Raw genomic sequence first — 15,117 nt, forward strand, 5'->3', positions numbered from 1 at the left:
CCAGAAACGTTTCTGGCCTACCCGGCCTCGTTACCGATGAGTTTTGATTATCAAATGGCGAGTTTACCCGCCTGGTTTTTTTTCGTTTTTATTTTCGAATAATTAATAGAGATTTTTGCTTGTGTCTGTATTACAGAATTCTCATCTCACTTCGCTCGGCGTCGATATCTTCTTGGCAGTACGTAGACGGATGACGTCACAAAATCAATATGGCGCACGCCAGGCGATTCAATGCCGGACGAAATCTAGTTTCAAACTAAAGCACTATTAGGATTGCCAAGAAAATTCTTCAATTTTTAATTTCTATGGTCTCTTATTGATATTTCCTAGTTATAGTTTCCTAACAGATCTTTTATAGGTTGTTTTAACAATATATATATCGTTATCTTCTATATACGAATTATTTTAGCAATCAATGTCCAAAAGTATAGTATTATTTAAATGGAAATTAATAAACATACACTTTTTCAAAAAGTAGCTGCATATAAACGCATCCTTACATTTTTTGGTGTCCAATTCAACAATCATTTTTTATAATTTAATTGTTAATATAAGTATTAATTCCTTATTAAGAAAATAAATGACTATATTGTGACATCCGGTTAAGTGAAATGGTTTAGTTCTAATGAAGTAGACTAAACAAAGGGCACGCCGGAGTTTTACTGAACATTTATCGATTTTTCTCATTGCGTCTTCATTTTGTAAGACTGCCGTAGAAAGGTCTGACCTTTAGGGAGTCATTTAATACGACGTAGCTTCGTACGTTGTAACCGTTCAAGGTCATTCTGCAGTCTACGAGACTGCGTTTTAGAAATAGAGGCGCTATCGTTATTTGTACCCTTACTTTATATTATACCGACTAACAGACATTCTAAGTAACATATTACGATATTTTATAAATAAGCTAAAAAAGGGCGTACAATCTGATTCTAGTTTATATCAGATTGGACTCATCTGGCATCCATCTCGTATCGTACACAAATTTTTGTAGTGATAACTTATCCTAATTTATCGCTGTAAATATTATACATAATATTATATATTACTATATATTAGGGGGACCGGGAAGTAATATCGCTTTCTTAAGTTAAATTCACATGACTACATTTTTAACAAGTTTTTATTTCTAATCAACAATATGTTCACCTTCGTTATCAACAACTGAACGAAATTTTTGTTTTAATTTTTTTTATAATGTGGCATTAAAAAATACATACAACTCCAAAATTTTCACCTCTCTACGATCAACCCTTTAATTTTTTTGCAAAACAACGTTTACGGGATCAGCTAGTAATATGTACATATTTCACTTACAACCAAAAAATTAAAAAATAGTATTAATAAATTCTACTATACAGGGTGTCATAAGCAGAAAAAGAGGCGGCCAAACTTTTTCACATCGAAACCTGGTTCCAACCAGCGCTGGCTGTCAGTCTCTTTTATTTCTAAACATGTTATCTGACTTTAATGTTTAAGCTTTTTATTTCGATATTATTTCTTGAAAGGTTCTCTACTGACGACTACGTGCTGGTAGACGTGCCGAGGGTAAGCCCCCCATTAGGTAGACCGATGATATAGTCAATATCGAGGTAAGTCACTGAACACGGGAAACACAAGACCGGCGATCAGCGTTGTGTTCCTTGAATGAGGTCTAATCCTTACTGTGAGCGTCTAAAGGCTTACATGATTATATCTTACAAAGAGATAACATATAAAACATACTAATATAAATATATGTCATGACTAAATTCACGTAGTTACGTCAAGTAATTGTGACGACATTTTGCAACAAGAGGTGTTTTGAACCATTTTGATTGGAAGGAAGTTCTTGAACAACGCCAAAGGTGACGGGCGAGAAAAAAAGAAATGACTGGAGATTTCAAATAAAAGAAGCAAGGGCACCCATAGTATACTTGTAGACCTAGTTACTGGTAATTGGGAAGTGAGAATAAAAGTGAGTAACACGTTGCAGTTGCTTGAGTTTTTTTTAAATAAAGTGAGGACATGAACAATGGAAGCCTCAAAGCTGTGTAGTCGATTGTTGCTCGTGGAACTTCTTATGTGAAATCATTCCCATCCCCTGCCACGTAGCGATGATGAAGACATGTTGTAGTTTTTAGTTATTTCTACCACGAAAAAAGTGAATTCACCCGATGGCCAATTAGTGATAAAAATAAAAATGCATAGAATAAAAACTACGTGAAATATATTTAAAAGTTATTAATTAGTGCACACTCTTCGAAAGCAATCCCCTACTAACAGCCTTCATACTGTCTTAAACACCCCTTGTCATGTTGATGAATTTCCATAGTGCTGACATATATTTTCCCAAAGTGCTTGCATATATTATTGACTATTATTGTAAACAGTTTATATTACTTTAACTATTACGGGGATCGGAAAGTGATGTCGCTTTCTCGAGTTAAATCCACACCACATTTTTAACAAGTTTTAATTTCTAATCAACAATATATTTACCTTCATCATGAACAACCTTTTGCTATCTAGTATACAAATTTTCAATGTTTTTTCTGTAAAATATGTCGACAGAAACGATATTATTTTAGGTTCTCTATAATACATTGGTATTGTTTAATATTTATATATTAGTGTTATGAGATTTAAACTAAGTGCCTTCATTTTTTATCTCACAATCTGCAGATGTATATATCAAAAACCAAGGCATTTGTCCATGATCAAAAAAAATTTAACTACCCTCTAACTCCTTCCACTTATTTACCCGCGTGTTTAGGAAGCATCGATCCCGCAACGTGACGCAGCGTTTCGTAATCTGTAATCGACTGCCGTTTAACATTGGAAGCTCGCCAAGCTGCGGAGCTTTATTCTTAACTATTCCCCCATGCGCACGCGCATATCACAGAAGCGTCTGTAGTACAAATTGTTTTCGTTACATCACTATATTCTGTTTCGCCGTCTTTTTCTACTTTATATATAGATCTCTGTAAATACGTTGAGATGGCATATTCAAGGTATTCGTTTCCGCCACGTCTACGACCTCTGCATATAGTAAATACCAATAGGTCAACTCGGATGAACAGATGAGAACTTTGAGAACCTACCAGACAATCAGACATGTAGTCTTATTGAAATGAAACCATTATAGACCTTCTTGACGGAATCGTGAACCTCTTTGGTGTTGCCGACAGCTAAATATTTAGAACGAAAATGTTAGTAAAACCTCTTTGGATTCAGTGTTCTTGGCTATGAAACAGCAAGCTTTTTGACTTTATTAATACATCTATAATTCGGCGGTAGCGAAGCTCTGAGACTGCGACTCTCAGGTTTTTACAAGTTCAAAATGTATTGCGACCACAAAGCGAATACCAACATTCTACAACTTACACAATTTTATAAACATATATAATATTTTTTTTACTTCATAGGTACTTTTATAAGTAATGTAAATTTTTTGATATTACAAGATAGTATGATGTAAGTAAATAGGTACTATCAGTGTATGTGTTGAGATCCGCTATCGTGGACCTCCAAATTTTTTTTCGCTGACGTAGACCCCTTGCAGGTTGTCATAGATCCCTAGGGGTCGATATAGACCACTTTGGGAATCACTGCTATAGACGATGCCTATGTTCCGCAGTGGGAGTCAAACGACTGTAATGGTAATAAACTAGAACGAGCGCTTTACTCCAATTCCTAACCGCACACTAGTAAGTAATTTCCCCGTCCCCTTGACACCGCGGAATTAGCTGTAATCTGGATTGGCTTTATTCCAACCCCAACGTCAAGTACTGGTCAACGCCTCGACTCAGAAGTCCACGGACAAATATATTTATTTTTATAATAACTCACATATAAACATCTTGTATTACAATGTCACCTTAAATACGGATACGTACTATGCAATCAATTAAGTATTGTTTACGATTCTCAAGTTTACTTAGGAATTCAAACATATTTAAAGGCATTAATTCTAAAGTAGTTCCGTGGTTAATTATTTCTATTATATTATTTGAAAGCCTGCGAGCCTTAAGGTTCTGGAAGGGAGACCACAGACCGACTATCGCACAATGTGAACTAATGACCTTGTTAAAGTCGTCGGAAGAAGCTGGTTGCGTCTACGAAATGAAAAACCTATTTTTATAAGGAAAAAAATAATTTATTATCATCGTGGCAATCGTGGAACAACCACAGCTAGGCATAAACCTACCCCGTTGATTTCCAATAAAACCAGTTATTGTTATTACAAGGCACCTAGCCACTTAGTGGAAGAGGTAGTGATCGCTCTGAAATACATTTTGTTTATTTCTTCTCTTGGACTGCAACAAGACCCCAATAGATGTTGTACTTTTAACAGTACAACATCTATTGAGGTAAGTTACGAATATTTATATATCGGTAGTGAATTTTGATTTTTTAAAATACATTAGGTAAATGTTGAGAAGTTCAGCGGAGACTATTATTTGCATTTCGCCGATCAAAAGGAGATGAAGTCGCATCTTCTATAGCAAGTGTGAAAAAGATTTTGCTCTTTTTACACACTGCGCCCATACGAGAGCTATATCAACCTGTTCGTACGTGTAACCAAAACATTTTTTTCTTATACTAAAAAGTGACTTACACTTATAAATGTAAAATATTTAAAGAAACTAAGATATCTTTGGAACCTTAGCGTGAGGTGTTATCAAAGGCAAAAGAGACAGAGCAACTGTTAATTAGATCGGTCACAGAATCGATCCTGAATGAACAAGATCTTGGCGGCAAATATGGAAAGATACAAAGGTCCTGACAACATAGCGGCAAGCTTACAATTCTGTTCATACTGTGGGGAGTTTCAGCTTTTTATAAAAAAAAACAACACGAAAACATACATAGCTTTGACTTAAGACCGTAAGGTTGGTAAAAATCCCAGGCATAACCTTTTCCTTGCCCATGCAACGGAAAAATATCCCATATATTATTACTCAAGCTAAAAAAAATATATCTTTTTATAACGACAATCAACCCTTAATAAAATTGAACTATTCATCATTTGCATTGATATTACAAAACATATTATTATTAGTCATAATGTTACTTTGATCAAGTGTCCCTCGGTATATGTCATGATATACCACGTCGAAATTTCTCTTCATATATTACCAAAAAAAAAAAAACATATTTCAATATTATTTAATCTGTTACTTTTAGCATAAAGCTAATAGCGGTTTAAAAACGACGATATGCTATTTTTGTATAAGGTAAGAATTATCGTATTTAAAGTTGTCCAGTTGGCGCCGCGTTATCAACTGATAGCGCCCACAGTAGGTGACACCGCAACACTGCATAACCTCAAACTGCACCACGTGGTTGGCCACGCCGTCGCTATGCAGCGCTTTATTGCTTTAAATAGCATTATTCTTGTCTCTAATACCAATATACAACAATAGCGGTCAGTGAATTTTGTAAAAAAAAAATTATGAAGTTTTTTAAAGTGCACTGATAAATGCCTTTAGGCATTAAGTTCACCTTTACAATGTTTTGAAGTAAAAAAATAAATATTTAGTATATACACTACTTTATTTTCAAACAGAAAATTCTATCACGATCAAGTAATATGTATTTGAAACGGATTACATAATAGTAAATATTAAATATATATAATTAACATAATTATTTTTTTTTATCAAAATACATTCACTGCTATTGAAATATATTGGTATGAGTCATGAATAATGCAAGTAAATATTCTACTAAGGCTTATAAGTATTATACTACAAAGGCCTTTTGCAACAAATCTGCCCATCTAAAAATAAATATCAAATAATTCTGACAATAAATATAAACAAAGGATATGTACATTAGTCAGCATTAAAACAATGAATGTGAGGAGACAACAGATACTCTAACTATAGCATGTGCCAATAAATAATGTTTTAAAAATAATTCATACACCAAAAAGTTAAAAGATGACTGATAAAGAAAAAAAAGTTTTCATCTAATGTCATATAGTTCACAGTGAAATATGAATGCTTTTTTAATCTTCATATCCATGACTATACAATCACTGGTGGTTTATTAGCATTTCTCTATTAGTCATGCTCTGAACACTGCAATACATGATACTTCTGATAATGGCTCCATCATTTTATACCTATCATTATATCTTGTATGTATAAGGAATTAACTCCATATAAGCATATGGAGCCATGGTGGCCCAGCAGTAGAGGACTGAGACTTGCGATCATAGGTCATGGGTTCAAACCCTGGAATAAATTAGTGTGTATTTCACAATTTGTGCATTAATCATATATGATTGCCATTGATTAAAAACAAGTTTCCAGATGAGTAATAGTGTCCTCTGCATTTATCTGCCAAGTGTGGTAAATTAAAACAGGGTATTCTCTACCATTTAACCAAGTGTGCTACTGATTATGCAGGTGTGTAAATATTAAGGTAGATAGTCGGGAAATATCCATACTAAACCTATATCCTGGTTATGAAAAAACACATTCTTAAATAGGAAGAGAGTGGTACACATAAATTATAAATACTTATACATAATTTAGTATAGTTATAATTATTGTAATTACTTTTCCACCAATAGGCTTTTAAGAATCTCCTTTTTTATATACAACAATTTAAAAATTCTCAATTCCAAAATAGATGTTTACATTAAATTCAGACACTTGTGGTAGGAAAAGAAGAATAAAGTCAGAGTTGGGAAGAGTACAATGTAAGAAATAATTAGTTGATTATACATATCTCATGGTTTGTATCAATGAATTGCAAGTATGGGTTAAGTAAGAAGGTGAAGTGTTAGAATGCACAAACTCCAAAAGTTTCAATATCTAGTCCACTTACATAAATAGTTACAGTTTCTTGCAACTTGCTACACATTCAGAAAGTTGCGCAATATCATTTCACAATCCCAGGTCACATATGAAGTAATAAAAAGAAGTCAAAGCACAGATGCCACAGATAAAAGAAAGAATTATCTAGTTGCTATGCCCCCAAGTTAATTAATATATTTCGGATTGTATAATTAGTAAGGTTGAACATTTTCTATAATTTTATCTAATAAACAGCAAACATTCAACTGATAATATACCGCCTCCGATTTTAAAATAAAAAATTATTGGACAATGTGTTTGTAATAAAGAGATAAATATTCTATAGGTACAATCACAGCCTAGACACCATGCAAAAGTTGCAGAAGTGAATACCATGCAATCTTTAAATCATTCAATCTAAAAACTATCTAATCAAAAATTTGTTGGTCAAATTATGGTATTTTTTTCCGACATACAGTCAGTTGCATAGACATTTCATGCAGATAAATCATAAGACAAAAAAAATCATTATTTAATAAATGACAAAACAGTGTACCTCATGCTATGTCAATGCCTCAGTATACAGGATTTGTTGTTCTAGATGTACAAGCATTAAACAAGAGATTGTATCACTCGATTTCAAATCACCTTGTATAAAGTGTTTACTATGAAATAAACCATTCATTTTTTATTTGAATATCAAGCAAATAACTTCTCGGTACAATGTATGCATAGGTGTAGTAGACAATTACGAATTTTAAAATTTAATAACATGAATTATAAAAATGGTTATTTCCTGTATTATGCCATTTATTATTACATTATGAAATATAAAACCTAGCTGATGGTATCCTAGAATTTGTGATTACACTTGAAATCATATCATGCTCAATTAATAGATAACAATATGTCTCTGGCAACTGGCACTATGTCAAAATCCAAATTATGCAGTAACAACAATGACATTACCATTCTATAAAAAAATATTAACACGATTAATTATGCGACATTATGAATATCCTAAAAAAACTTGCTTCGCTCAGAATTAATGAACAGACCTAAATACAATAATTTCATGAGTCAGCTATTCAAGCAGGCCAGTACAATAAACACTACATACAATGTTTAAAATGCATGTAACATATATTTATATACAATGTGCAAATTACACTTGCCTATGCCCATAGACTAATATATACATGTAATATAATAATAGTTAAAGATTGGATAGTTGGTATATATGTAAAATTTTATTGTCAGCTTATTAATTACAGAAACCACTTTGGTATTTAAAGCAATGAGATGCCTGTCAGCTAGATATACACGAGAGTGGGGAGACAAAATATACCTATATGTGGACAGTTTGCAAAAATTTATTTTTTTAATTAATCTACTAAGTCGTTGAAGGTTTGTAATACATTAAGTGGACACCACAGACCAGAGCATAGTATATCCTCTCATAATGTAGAAAGAAGTCCATGTAAAGGTTGTTGGAAACCACTGGTCTTATTCTATGTGAAAGAGAGGAGCAAGATTATACCTATGCAAGGGGCCTCTCTTCAGTAATGGACATCCTAAAGCTGACCTGTAATATGAGGATGTGTAACTAAACCATTTTAAATGAATAAATTATAAAAAAACTGTCTCCACATAAAAAACATAAAAAAGAAAGAGAACATATGGCGCATAATACTTATAATATACATCAAATTAATTTATATTCATATAATCGTAACTAGTTTTGCTTAACAACTATGTAAATCCAATAAATATTTTTAACCTAAATGTTTTACTTTATAAAATTACAAAATAATTATCTTATATACAGATTAAAGCTTATATGTATTCTTACAAGTGTGATTTTATTAAAAAGGGAACACTGAAAGAGTTTTACATTATGAATACTGGCTTTTCAAAAAAAAATTATAGGAAAACAAAGTGAATAAATTAATAGTTTTACATTAGAGAGGTATAGAAAGCAAAGCTTTCTATTCAGAGAGATATACCACTAGTAAAATATGCAGAAAATGTTCGTTAGTTAGTTATCAACTATACCATGTACTTGAGGGATTCTTCCTAGGGCAGGTAGGTCTGGAGGTAATAAAAAACACAACATCCGAAGAAGAATTGTGCATATTCATTAGGGCTTTGCCCATATTTATATGGATGTGAATGAACAATTTTGTCTTTAAAATTCCCCTTTTTAATGCGCTGCGGAAGATATTCTAATGTTGTCTGTACATACTTATATACTATAACTAATATGTACAACAATACCATACCTCTGAACATACATATTATTTAATTATTTAGCTTTTTAAATAGAGAGAGAGAATTGGTCTTTATTGAACATCAATTTGTCACTTTTTTTTCAAGTTCTCAGAACCGCTTCAGGAACAGAGCTCTGAAAAAAGCTGTAAAAGTCCTCGGGCTAACAGCAACAACATCAATGAAGAATAAGTAAGCTTTTTATTGAAGAGTAAGAGAAACCAACTATAGTTGGAAGGTACAATTATGTTTTTAAGGAATGAACAAGTTAGAAAAATCTAAATAATCTCAAAAATAGATTTTTTTGTTAACCTAGATCTTATTTGTAAATTTAAATATTGTTTAAGTACTCATTCAAGTATTAGCTTTTTATACAATTTATTCTTTATAAACTCATATACGTCATCTCTGCTGACCCAAGTATAAAACTTTTAATTTTCCAATTGTTTGTTTATACAGAGGAACATATCTCATACTGGTAATATCTAACTATTGATTGCAGTTCAAACCAGTAGAGTGTGACAAAACGGCTTTACAAGGTCTTCTGAAAGTTTGATTCTAGAATCTCCTTTACCATTTGTGATCAGTAACATGATGTTGTATAGTGGGCATTCGTTGTTGGCCTTATAAGGCCTAACATAACAATTGAAAGGGTTAGTAAGATTTTGATGATGAACACATGCTGCATGACTTACTAACTCAATAGACTACCAAGGAACACATCCCAGGTATTATAGCAACAGGAAGTAGTTTCGTGTTGCTGAATGTCACCAAGGGTATAAAGGTTAAATATTTGAATCATATGTATGATATTCAAAGTACAATGTATACAGTTGTGTCATGTTTGAGAAATGTCTTTTACTAGTTTGAAAGTGTAGGACATTATTCTAGCAAAGTATGGAGAATAAATGTGTAATAGCAATTGCTACAAGGTACAGATTCTTTGTAATATCTAGCTGTTTGCTTGTTTATTTTTGGAATATTATTGTCTATATGCACATATTTATTATAATAAAGATATAATTTTCTATCCTAAAATATATGTCATGGGCCTTTAGAAGAACAACGCAGATGCTGCTGAATACTTGTACACACAGACAATCATGCACACACACACTAATCTGTTCAAGACAACTTGTTTTAGCTTCCACTCATTTTTAAAAATGTTGTGTATTTTAATTACTATAATTCTATACATTCTACTTTAACTTTATTATAGAATCAGTACTTTAATTTGTTCTTTTTTAATTTTATTCTAATGTGTTTATGCATTAAGTACATTATTATTAGTAATATGCATTTGCAGTTTGGTACATGATTTTATTATAAAATTATATTTAGATTAAATAATGATAACTTACATAATGTTTAATTAAACATCATTAACTCAAAATTTATTCAGTCCCACAACTTCTGTGCTACATGCAGACCTGTGTTACAGAAGTGAGACATGTGACATGAGTACATGGAGCCACTGATGTAATATGTGGGTTAAAATTTTGACCACAGGTGAAAGTAGTTATTATGAAATACTGCAATGATCTATACAATGTGTTGCATAACCAGATATATATCTTGCATTAATACCCTAATGTCTTTTATGATTATTATATAGTTTGAAATCATTTCACACTATTTGCATGAGATATAAACTAAATAAATTGGTTAGTAGGAAGTGTTTTCTATAGTGATATTTTACTTCCACAAAACAAAATAATTCTATTTATTATTCTTGTATTTGTAACAAAAAATCTTTAATAATATTTGATAAACTTCTTTTCCTAATAGTCTTTATTAGACTAGCAGTTTTGATGCTTAACAGTCAATTTTTTATTCATTTGTAACTTTTGTTTTAGACCTTACATTCAATTATGGCTATAAATTTATCAAAAATATTACTTTATGGGTCTGCGTGTAGGCATACATAATAAAGTTCCACAAGATATCATAGACCTTGGTTTTTTGTTTAAATCTAAAAATTAAAAGATATAATAAATCAAAATTTGATTTTCTGTCTCATTGAGTTGATATTATGATGTGTACACCAAACTTAAAAAAGTATGTTGAATTTCTGGCCATCTCTTCTTGGCAGATCAGCATTGAAACCATATGTAGCTTATTTATGGACTGACTAAACTAATCGTTATATTATGTTAAATATAGTTAATTATTCAAAAGTGGTTGTAAGTGCCTATTTCGGTAAAGATATTTTAAATTTGAAAACAGAAGGCATACCTAGCTAATAAAAAAAGAACTTGAGATTAGTAGAATACAAACATTTATCAGCCTTCGGAAAATGCGATGAGGTGGGGGTGAGGGTAAGAGGTGGAGGACCATGGCCGATGCTCTCCCTCTGTCTCACAACATGCATACTTAAAGCGCACAGTGGCCACCATTTACCACTTAATGTCGCTAAATCATGGAGTGTATAAGTTCAAACAGGGCACATCCAATGTTTAATATCCTCAGTAACTTTATCTAAACTTTAACAGAGCCTATCACTCACCATTAAGTGAATATTTCACATGTATCTCCACACTGACCCAATTATAAATTGTGTTTGAATCATGACTATTACTTCAGATGTAGGACTTTCAATGACGGCCATTGGTTTAGACCAGCCTTCTGGCAGCCAAAAACTGTGTTAATAGATTGTGAGAATGTAGACTTGTAGGTTCAGAATCCACAAGAAGATTAAACTAAAAATCAATTGTACAATTCACACTCAGGCTGGCAGGCGGTTCGGGCTGATTTCAAAGCTGTGAATCATATGAGTTCCAAGTGAATGCTTCTTGGTGGTTGAAGGTTTAGACCAGACTTCTGACTGCTAAAGACTTCATTGTTACATTTAGAAGGTATAGGCTTACAGTTCCAGTGTATATTTCCTGTTTTTTAGTGGCATTATATTAGCAGGTATGAAAAGTACACCTAAAGTCCACAGTAAACTGGTTACAGAGCAATGTAGTTGTTTCATTACACACCAATGCACTAAATAGTCAATAATCCTTATTTATATATGATAATTATTTCTTGAAGGTTTGATTTTGATAGGCATTCATAAACTGCATTGGTAACAATGAGGATACAGGCGTGAAGATCCATAATCCACAAGCTAATTCTACTAAAATGTAAATACCATTTAACAGTAGTTGATAATTCCTACTTGGCAGACCAGCTATTTGACAATGATGTATAATAATAGCTCTGGGTAGTACGAATTGTCCATAGTTCATAGCAATAACCAGTGCAAGCAATGACGAAATGTAATTGATAAGAACAAATAAGTCATAACATCATTAAGTAAAATGGTAAGTTGAATTGATGTAAAATAAGTTAGCCCTAGACCTAATCAGAATCAATACAGGAACCGGAAAGCATCACCAACTCCTAATATCACTACACTTACTTTTCATCTATTTATTCATTATTCACAAATGCTCAATTAAAGCATGAGAAAAATGCCAGGAGAGCCCAATTTGAGCTTTAGTCTATGAGGTGTTTCAAGCTGCTAACAGTAGTGCCTTTTTAATCAAAAAGATTTGGTGCAATATATACATTACTCCACCAAATCCATATTAGCAGAGAGAGCAAACAGATGTAAGACATAACATTTTTATAAAGAAAACATTATCAAAAGGTCACAGTAAATCTTATATCAAATTTAAAAATACAAGTCTGATGTAATAGGCCACCAAATTTGTAGCATTGAACAACCATTATTTACTGACATTGCGGTAAACATGTTAACACCTTCAATTATGTCATAGAGGTTAGACTTATTGATTTATAGTTTTTAAGCACTGTTTTAGACATCCTTTGCATTCATCCTATGAACATAAGAATATATAGATTATAATAATTAAGACATTAATTAAAGTAAAATTCAATTGTTACACAATAACTTTTATAAAAAGAGCAATTTGTGTAAGAAATCTATAGTTATCTAACCTTATATACAGCATTGTAATTGTTAATACCAAAAAAAAAAAATTATTATAAAATTTTAAATGTAACATTGTCATTAAAAGCACTATTCCTTTAGATGGTTTGTTCAACCTCTGACACAATGTTGTGAAAGTTCAATATGCATAGTTGAATGACAGTTTACTTATAAATCTTGAACAATGGTTAAATAATATCAACAATTTCGCTTACCTGCCAAGGATTGACTTTTGGAATTGGCGCCTCCACAAACTTCTTCGGTTGATCCTCCGCAGACTGCTGCTGCTGTTCCGGCGTGGGTTGCGGCTCGGCATGAGGCAAGGGATTCTTGTGTGCGCGCGGTGGAGCCCTGCGCTCGCGCTCCTTCCGACCTTTCCCTGGGCGGCGCCCGTGCGAGATCACGGGCACAAAGCCCTCCTCCTCTTCATCGTCCTGCCGCGGCACTACGTCCACTACTTCCTCGGAAGCCTCGATATTCTCCTTATTACTGTCCCCCCCTCTGAAGTTCAGCACGGAGGCGTAAGAGGGCCCTGCGCCCTCGACGGACACTCGCGCGGCCATGCCGCCGCTATCCTCGTTATGTAAGCCCGGGCGCGCGCTCCGCGCCAACCGACGATCACGAGCGCGCATCCATGCCACTTAGCACGACGGCATGCTGCGGGCTGTACCCACGGAGCGAGGCGAACTTTCCCGTAAAACGCGACCCCGGTCAATCGCGTGAGGATCGAACTGCTCAGCGTCGGCGCGCTCGGCTAGTCACAGCAACTGGTATTCTTAAAATCGGAAGATATGCGTTGATCTTGCAACACGCACCGGACAGAACCTACACGGACCGTATTTACATCAAAAAAATCCACTTCCGACGGCCCTTTCAGACTTCAATGACACATAACGCTTCGGGCACACCGTATCTATCGATCCCGTGTATTGAACACTAAGAAAATGGCTTTTTTATGTTGAAAACCACCTTTGAACCATATTTTGTTCACAATTCACACATGTGGTCGGACGCCCAAAAAGGGTATTTTCCGCAACACACGGAGCTCGCGGAACTGTGACTTCTAATTTTATAAAAAGGACATTTTAACAATAGAGGGCGCTAAAAACCATTGACAGTAAAAGCGTTCATTTTAAAATATTTTATTTAATCGATTACTATAAATATTATTCGTTTAACAAGCACATTTCCTCTATCGACATTTTGATTGGTTTCTAATTGTTCATTATAGTAATATCAAATATTTTATAAAAGCCTTAAATACGATAAGAAAGTAAAAATATTTTTGTTTTATTTAGGAACGCATCCATAATAGACATCACATTTCAGCATGAGAGACTATTGCCAAAAAAAATTATGTAATATTTTAAATAATTATGCATGTTTACAATAAATTATTTATTAGTTTCAAAAATACTTTTGTACACTTTTCTGAAAACATAATACATGAAATTTCATTAAACTAGAAAATAACAAAAAAAAAAACTATGATCCATCTTTAATCTATAGTTTCTACTATATCCTGCAATAAGAATTTTGTAAAAGGGCAATTATACTATTTAAACAGATTAAATATATTTATTAAATTACAGTATAATGTAAAAGCGCCTTTTAATATAAGTATTTATAAACTACAAAAAATTAATACGAAAAATTATTTGACCCACTTCGCAATTCAAAATTTCAACTATGAATTGATTTATACTAAACCATCCTTTTAATAAACATTTTCAGGATTTGTAGGGCAGTACATACCCAAAAAAGTACGGCAATTTCGGCAATAATGGTACACATTCTTACATGATCGTAGGACGTATGGCAATGGTGCACAAAACCAACAGCAAAAGACACAAAGTACCGCCGCACATAAATGGGTACAGATTGTAACTCGACTGGTTATGAGGCTCATACCAGAATATCCACATTCAGGACAAACTACAGGCATTGAGGTAAACCCGTAATTATATATCCTTGGCGGAGGAGGTATTGGATTATCAACATAAATATCGAAAGCTGTGGCGTATGTGGGAGGTGGAGTCTTTACAATGAAAGATGGCGATGGAATAAATGTACCCATTAGTCTAGGCCTACGTCTCATATCAATTTGCCTCAAGACGAACG

General features: G+C 33.2%; 1 protein-coding gene across 1 annotated transcript in view; it reads right to left on the reverse strand.

Annotated features, from left to right (window-relative positions):
* The window catches only part of LOC137927414 (la-related protein 1-like), a 90,001-nt gene extending 75,961 nt beyond the window's left edge, over positions 1-14,040 (reverse strand). Inside the window, exon 1 of the mRNA XM_068771221.1 lies at positions 13,212-14,040. Coding sequence (XP_068627322.1) covers positions 13,212-13,628 — 417 coding nt within the window. The 5' untranslated portion in view covers positions 13,629-14,040. The remainder of the gene's footprint in view (positions 1-13,211) is intronic.
* Positions 14,041-15,117: the final 1,077 nt, after the last annotated feature.

The sequence above is a fragment of the Battus philenor genome, unplaced genomic scaffold, assembly GCF_028537555.1.
Source record: "Battus philenor isolate CCGP_79_NKW_IND1 unplaced genomic scaffold, ilBatPhil1.0.hap1 SCAF_30, whole genome shotgun sequence".
NCBI classification, from domain to species: Eukaryota; Metazoa; Arthropoda; class Insecta; order Lepidoptera; family Papilionidae; genus Battus; species Battus philenor.